The sequence below is a fragment of the Elephantulus edwardii genome, unplaced genomic scaffold, assembly GCF_000299155.1.
Source record: "Elephantulus edwardii isolate Elephantulus edwardi_28Jun2011 unplaced genomic scaffold, EleEdw1.0 scaffold00017, whole genome shotgun sequence".
Classification (NCBI taxonomy): domain Eukaryota; kingdom Metazoa; phylum Chordata; class Mammalia; order Macroscelidea; family Macroscelididae; genus Elephantulus; species Elephantulus edwardii.
In genome coordinates this window covers 16,764,301-16,772,202 of record NW_006399767.1, presented here as the reverse complement: position 1 = coordinate 16,772,202, position 7,902 = coordinate 16,764,301, and the positions used below count along the sequence as shown (strand labels likewise).

At 49.0% G+C, this 7,902-nt stretch overlaps 1 protein-coding gene across 1 annotated transcript in view; it reads right to left on the bottom strand.

Moving 5' to 3' along the window:
- The window catches only part of TREM2 (triggering receptor expressed on myeloid cells 2), a 32,828-nt gene extending 27,415 nt beyond the window's left edge, over window positions 1-5,413 (bottom strand). Inside the window, exons 1-3 of the mRNA XM_006882154.1 lie at window positions 5,294-5,413; window positions 3,185-3,535; window positions 448-538 (exon numbers count right to left, since the gene is read on the bottom strand). Of these exons, the coding sequence (XP_006882216.1) occupies window positions 448-538; window positions 3,185-3,535; window positions 5,294-5,333 (482 nt within the window). The 5' untranslated portion in view covers window positions 5,334-5,413. The remainder of the gene's footprint in view (window positions 1-447; window positions 539-3,184; window positions 3,536-5,293) is intronic.
- Between the last annotated feature and the right edge of the window lie 2,489 nt (window positions 5,414-7,902).

The following is a 7,902-nucleotide window of genomic DNA, read 5'->3' as shown; positions in this document are numbered from 1 at the left end:
GTGTGTGTGTGTGTGTGTGTGTGTGTGTGTGTGTGTGTGTGTGTGATTGTGTGTGCACATATGCATGGACCAATCAGAACTGGCCCTGGTCCTACCAAAAGGGCAGATTCCCACGGCCCTCCTTTTGCATGGTCTTAGCACTCTGCTTATTACTGAGATGTAGGGGTGTCTTGGAGCTTCCTGAGGAGGACAGGAGGTGTTCATTCAGAAGGCCTGGAACAGCAACTGTTTACAAATTATTATGGACATATTTCCCTATTTTAATTGGCACAGCCATGCTAGACCATCCTGGTTGGTGAATGGGCTATATAGACAGTCCCATAGCCAGGTTCTTCCACTTCTAATTGCCTTGAGATTTGCACTTTTGGGATCCCACCCTCCACCCAGTGCTGGGTCTCAGCATGGCAAATGTCTGTCCAGCACCTTAGGGAAGGCCTGTCACCACACCTGGAGATGCTGTGCTCCACTTGGACCTCCTCAAAGCTCTCAGGATCCTCGGGGATCCAGAAGTCTCCAGGGTCCTGGGGATCCAGGGGGCCTGTGGAAGACAGAATCTGTGAGCCTTGGCCCCTTCCTCCTCGAGGCAGGGGTGTGTGGAGAAGCTCCTTGATGTGCGGTAGGCCTCCTGGACTCTGGTCCTGGGTCCATCACATAATTTCACATCCCTGAGCCTTAGCTTCTTCACCTGAAAAGTGGGACAATGAGATATGTCAGCTAAATAGCAGTGACCCCAGGATTTGGTGAGGGAATCTCTAAACACTGTCAAGGACTTCCTAAGAACCTATAATTGAAATTCCATCTCCCACCACAAGGGGGCTTTGTGAGGTTAAAAATGAAATAATGAATGTATTTGATGGTCCTCTGTCAACAAACTGTCCAGCAGTCTCCACATGCTATGAATTATTATTATTATTAAGATATTATCTTCTTGCCACTCTCTTGGGAGTCCACAGAGCCTTAAAAGGCAAAAATAAGCCTGTTTTCATCATGTAGATTCCAATTAATAGTGACCCGGTATATTACAGAGTAGAACTGATATCTAGGTTGGTCTTGGCTGTAATCTTTATGGACGTGGTTTGCCTGACCTTTCCTCCACAACAGCACTGCATTGCTTTGAACTGACAATCTTAAGATCAGCAGTCAAGTGAAGCCACTTATGCCACCCAAGGACCCTTGAGCTAAGCTGTAGACCCTGACAATTCCTGTTCTACCTGACATATGTATTTAGAAAAGTGGTGGGTTTTGTATATAGGCCAGTTAGTCTCCCCTCCCCACCCTATGCCGTAGCCCAGGCAAACACCTCTCTGGGTTGTCATTGTGTTAATAGGAGCCATTGAGAGAGAGAGAGAGAGAGAGAGAGAGAAAACCCCAGATACAATCCCCTTTGGAACATAGTTTACCAGCAGGTGTCACCCACATGAAGGAGAAGCCCTGTCTCACCTGCATCCAGCCTGGAATGAGGATTCCAAGACAGTCAAGCACAGGAGGGTGGGGTGGGGCGGAACTTAGCCCAGAATAATGTTAGCCTTGTCATCTCAGCTGTGCCTCAAAGGAGCCTTCTCTGCCAGCAGGGCAGACACTGTGGACTCCATTTAAAGATGAGAAAAGTGACGTGGGGAAGTGACGTTCCTGCCTAAGCACAGCAAGCATTCTTTCTAGGGGTATTTCTCTGTACCAGGTTGGTGCTTAATTTTTATTGATAAGTTGGTTGGCTGGCTGGATAAGAGCAAGAGTGAATCTTCTCCTACCCCTTAAGGACCACCTACAGCATTTACATGTTGGTGTTGTTTTGTGCTAATCATGTCGGAACAGACTCATAGCAGATTGTCAGAGGTTATAAATTGTAAGGGAGGAGATTGCCCATCTTTCTCCTGCAAAGCAGCTGGTGGATTTGAACCACTTGCCTTTGGGTTGACAGTACCATTCCTTATCCACTAGGCCATCAGAACTCCTTGTTTACATATTACTAAACATGTTCTAAAGAAGTTCTCTATTGCCTTTGAGGGTACTTTGGTGGCATGGTCTGTAGGGTGCCACACTAACCCCCAAAGCACACCTCTCTGGCAATTCAACCAACCAACAACTCATTGGAGGAAAGATAAGCAATCAAATCCCGTGTGATTTACAGCCTCAGAAACCTGGTGGAGGGTCAGCCCTGGATCCATTCTCATTCAATAACATTGGGTTTATTTGAGTTGCCTTTGATTCCAATTGATGGTGACTGAGATGTGTCAGAGAAGAACTCCAGAGCAGAACTTCGACATTTAGATCACCAGGTCTTTATTTAGAAGCATCTCTCAGTAAATGAACTTCCAACTTTCCTGCTAGCATTCAAGCACGTTAGCCCTTTTATACTACTCAGGAACTCTATTCACATACTAAATTGCTACCAAATGGATAAAACTGTTGAGAAAAACTGGGCTATAAATGCATTTCTCTTGCAAATGGAAGAAAATGCCTTTTGTGCAAGTGTGCAGTCCTGCGTGAGGTGCTCAGCCTGGTGAGAGGAGTGCAGGCTAGATGTGGGGCCCCTTGTACAAGAAGTCGCCTAGGTGGCACAAATGGCCAAGCGCCTGGCTGCTGACCGGAAGGAAAACAGACCTGGCGTTGACTTCCTGTGAGAGGCTACAACCTTGAAAATGTAAAAGCAGCTCTACTCCACAGTGCACACAGTCATCTCGGCCTGGAGTCAACTGGGTGGCAACCTGCGTGTGGCTGTGGATGTGTGTGTGTCTACATGAAGTAAACACCATGTGTGTATGTGAAGTAAGCATCAGGTGTGTGCATGTATGTGTCTTTGTGAAGTAATGAATGTCTGTGTGTCTATGTGAAGTAAGCAACATGTATTTGTGTGTGTGTGTGTACTAAGTAACACGTGCATGTACATATGTGGAAGTAGCAACATGTGTGTGGATGTGAGTGTGTGAAGTAAGCAACACCTGTGTGTGCAAGTCTATGTGAAGTGAGCAGTGTGTATGCGTGTGTATTGATGTGAAGTAAGCAACGTGTGTGTGTTGCAAGCTATCTGCACAACCTTCCATGCTCATCTTGAGTGGGGGACAAGGTCCACACTGTGGGTTTTCCCAGGGCCCCCAAAGCCCCGCCGGTGTTCCTGCCCATGGACAACAAAGACATGAGCCCTGGCCCGTAGGTGAGCCAGGGGTGCAGCCGGCTGCCCACTCACCAGCCAGCACCTCCACCAGGACCTTGCTGAGCACGTCGGCCTCCCTGCCGCGGAGGCTCTGGCACTGGTAGAGGCCAGCATCGTGCTCTTGAAGGTTCCGGAGCGTGACAGTGAGCATGCCGCCCAGGGCGTCGTCCACGATGTAGGTGCTCCCGTTGTGCCTCTTCAGGAAGGACAGGAGCCACGAGCTGTGGGTGCTGACCACGCGCTGGCACGGGCCCTCTTCTCCCAGCTGTCGGCACCAGGCCTTGCGCCTCGCCCAGTGCTTTGAGGAGTCGTAGGGGCAGGAGACTTGCAGGGGCTCGCCGGCCACGCCCTGGAACACCGTAACATTGTGGCCTTGCGCCAGGCCTGGGGAGGAGAGACATGCCAGTCCTCTCACCTATCAAGTGGTTATTGGACCCCTCCTGTGAGTGTTAGGGAGCTCTGGTGGCCTCGTGGTAAGGAGCTGCACTGCAATCCCAAAGGTTGGTTCGAATCCACCAGCTGCTTTGTGGGAGAAGGATGGGCAATCTCCTCCCATGAGATGAAATTGCCTCTGAAAACCTCCTGGAGGGTCAGCTATGAGTCAGTTCTGACCCAACAATACACAACAACAACTGTGACTATTGAGCAAATCAGACACAAATCCTACCCTTAGAGGCATAAAAACTTTATCCAAATTAGGAGAAGGGAGCACAGTGAGGACATGAACCAGCTCGATTTGCTGGACATTTCTGGAGCTCTAAGTGACCCTTTCTGGTCTTGCTGTCCCCTCCAGGTCTAGTCCATGTGTCTCCTCCCTCACCTTCTCCCCCCCCCCCCCCCCCCCCCCCCCCCCCCCCCCCCCCCCCCCCCCCCCCCCCCCCCCCCCCCCCGTTATACCTCAGGAGAGAGGGGCCCGCGGCCCTCCCAGCTGGCTCCATGGACCCAGGGCTGGGCGCACGCCCCGTGCTGCTTACTCTGCAGTTGCCCAGATTGGTACCAGCTTCACATGCTCTGCTTTCCCGACCTTTAGCTTCCAGCTTCCCTATTTCTGTGGCTTTGTTCCTCTTTCAAGAGGGACTCGTCTCAGTTATTTTGGGGAGACATGAGGCTGCTATTTTGGGGTCCCTCCCTAGGGTGGTTAAGATGGGCTTAGCACACCAGCCAAAGCCAGTGCAGGGATGGGGGGTACTCAGCTAGATCCTTCTGCTTCAGCTGGCTCGCCTCGCTTTCATTATACTCCCGTCATCTTCCTATCTCCATCTCCACCCTTGACGCGGTCTCTAAGCACATGGTGACAGAACGTGACAGATGTGTGAGAAAGCAGGTAACCTGCCGCGTGGAGCTGGGTGGGTATCGCTCCTCCATAGGAGTCCTCCCTCCATGCCTCCATGCCTCGGCACAGCCCAGAGTCCCTTCACCATCACAAGCTATGAGGTTGCAGGAGCGAGACTCCGCTGTGACAGGCTGCCCCATCACCCAGATTTGCTCACTGCTCCCTCAAGCACAAAGAGCCTTTCCAATGGGAAGAAGCAGTTGCTCCCAGGAACTTGGGAAACCAAGCTCTCATGACAGTGACAGAAATCTTCAGCCCCTCACTGAGGGCTGCAGACAATGTGGACAAGTCTGTCTTCCCTGAAGAGAGACTTTCTCATTCAGCTTCTATTCTCCCCCTCCCCACCCTACCTTGTCATTCTTTTGGACTAGCCCTGTGCTTAAGCAGTGTGGGATCTTCAGACCTCTTACCAGTTGCTATTATTGTCTATGTCTCACAGTGACTCTCTGAACAATTGATCTGAACACTGTCCTAGCCTGTGCCATCCTCACAATCTCTGAATCACTCAAGCTCATTGACGCAGAGCCCCCAAGAATTCCCCCAATGCAGCTAGTGCTAGAGATGTCACCATCAGAGCTCATCTCTGCTGATGGGGTCAGTCCGTCTACTCCCAAATGTATGAAGAGAGCCAGGCCTGCTTGGTCCCGGGTGTGTAGGAGGGAGCATGAGGAATATGAGTCATAGGGGAGAACGGGTGCAGGAGGCTGAGGCAATCAGACGATCCCCGCTTCATAGTTCAGCTGAGGGGTCCCCTCTCAGATCAAGGAAAGGGAGAAAGAGGCCTTGGAGAAGGAGGATGGGGGTCCTACCTGTGACAGCGAGCAGAAGGAACAGCTGGAGAGGGTCCATGTCGTCCTTCTCAGGGGCAGGCGGACACGGTGCCTTGAGCAAGACCTTGTTTTCCCTTGGACTGCAGAAAGGAGAGGATCAGGCACGCCACGCACTGCCCACAGGAACTGGGCTCCTGCGGATTGAGCAACAGTTAGGACTGGGGTCTGGCTTGTGATTTAGAGCCAGCGAGGAGTGGGAGGAGAGGAAGAGGAAAGAAAGGCCAGGCCCAGGCCCTGTGAGCCAGTCACCATCCTCTGGTACCAGTAAGTGTGGACCCCTGGGACGGAGGCTGGTCAGCATCTGTAGCTGTTTGTTCTTGGAGTAGGAGTATGTTTTTCACCACTGGTAAGGGTCTCTGTGAAATTGAAATCCAAACATGGAGACCTTTAAGTATAAAGGCACAGGGGTGTGGCATGCTCTAGTGAGTTGGGGTGGGAATGGGGAGGTTACAGGTTTATTTCCCAGGATAGGAAAGTAAGTTATGATAGACATGTTGAAGGATCCTGCAGGGGCCAGTCAATTATTGGGGTCTACTTTGGGTGGTACAAATGGCTAAAGCAATCAATTGCTAATAGAAAAGTTGGAAGCTTGGGTCTGCCCAGAGGCACCTAGGAGGAGAGGAATGGCAATCTACTTTCAAAAATCATCCATTGACAAGTCTACAGAGACCCGTTCTACTATTACATGACAGGTGACCATGATACAGGGTCAACTCAATGACAACTGGTCATTAGTAACTGTTGTGGTTGTTGTTTGGTGTTCTGTATCGTCAAGTTAGAACCAACCCACAGCTGACCCTCCAGCAGGTTTTCAGAGACAGTTAATCACACAGGAGGAGATTTCGCATATTTCTCCCATAGAGCAGCTGGTGGATTTAAACTGCATGCCTTTGGGATTGCAGTGCAGCTTCTTACCACTAGGTCACCAGAGCTTCTTTTGGTTAGTTTCCTCCAATTACTTATTTATTCTTTTATTTACTCATATGTACTCTGTTTATACCATGTGGACAGTGTGCTCAGAGATGAGGAGTTAATGCTAACCCTAGGAATGCCAACTGACCCATATATCTTGAAAACAAAAAGGCTGCTGTTATCTGTGGATCCCTCTAGAGGTGCTCTTGCATGCTCTAATTTTTAGAAACATGAAGTTCATTCAGAGAAATCCATCCCTTGAAGACGTCCAGGTCTATTTGTACATCTCGTAAGTCTGTATAACAACCATTACTTTAAAAATACAGGTCATTTCTACCATATTAAGTAGTCTTTAACACCAGCAATCAGGAAATCAAAAGACTAATTGCATTAGGAAAAATATGCTGTCAGGGACCTCTCTAGAGTGCTGTAAAGCAACAATGTCAGACTAGAAACTAAGGCGAGCCTAATCCAGGCCATGATCTTCACAATTACTTGCTATGCATCAGAAAGCTGGACAATGACTGAGGATGACAGAAGAAGAATCTTTGCCTTTGAATTGTGGTGCTGAAGAAGAGTCTTGAACATACCATGGACCACCAAGAAAACACATAGGTCTGTCTTGGAGAGGGTGAAACCAAGTTTTTCCTTGGAGGCTAGGAATCTGAAGCTCTATCTCACATACTTTGGGCACGTGGCCAGGAGAGACTAGTCCTTGGAGAAGGACATCATGCTGGAAGGGTGAAGGGACAGAGCAGGAGAGGGAGACCCTAGATGAGATGGATTTGTATGGTAACTGGGGCAATAGGGCCTGGTGTCTCAGAGTTAGTGAGACTGGCACAGGCAGGGCAGGCTTCAGAGCTGCTGTACAAAGGGTCACTATGGCTCACAGGCGACTCGACAGCACATAACAACAAGAAGAAGTAGTCCCTTCATGCTCCTGATAACTAATCTCATTTCTCCAATTCAGGCCCCTATCCGACCTGGGTTCATATAGTTTTGGCTTTTCTAGAATGTCATATAGTTGGAATCATACAGCTTCTAGGCTTCTGAGTCGAACTCCTTTCATTTACAATGCATTTGACATGGATGTAGTTGTATTTCTCAGTAATTCTCTTTGTTGAGTATAAGGAAGATTGAAAAGAATAACTGAGACTTTTTAACTGTGGTGTTGGTGAAGAGTATTGAATATATCGTAGACTGCTAAAAGAATACACAAGCTGTGTTTTGGATGAAGTACAGCCAGAGATCTCATTAGAAGCAAGGATGGTGAGAATTCAAGAAAGGTTGAGGAAATGCAACCAGGGTCTTTGAAGAAGGACACCATGTTTGGGACAGTAGAAGGTCGTCAAAGGAGAGGAAGACCGTCAGTGAGATGGATTGACACAGTTACTGCAGCCCTGGGCTTAAGCACAGCAGAGATTGTGAAGAAGGTTCAGGATCAGATGAAGTTTCATTCTGTTGCACAAAAGGTTACTGTGAACTGGAATTGACTCAACACTTAATAACAACAACAGTATTTGCTTACATGGACATACCACGGATAGTTGAGCCTGTCATCACCTAGCAAACAGACACAGTTTTACACTGTTCAGAGTCCTTCTTTTTCCCATTGCTACCTCTGAAAATTCAAAGAAACCCATCCTCACCTCCTCTAAGTAGGATCATACCCAGGC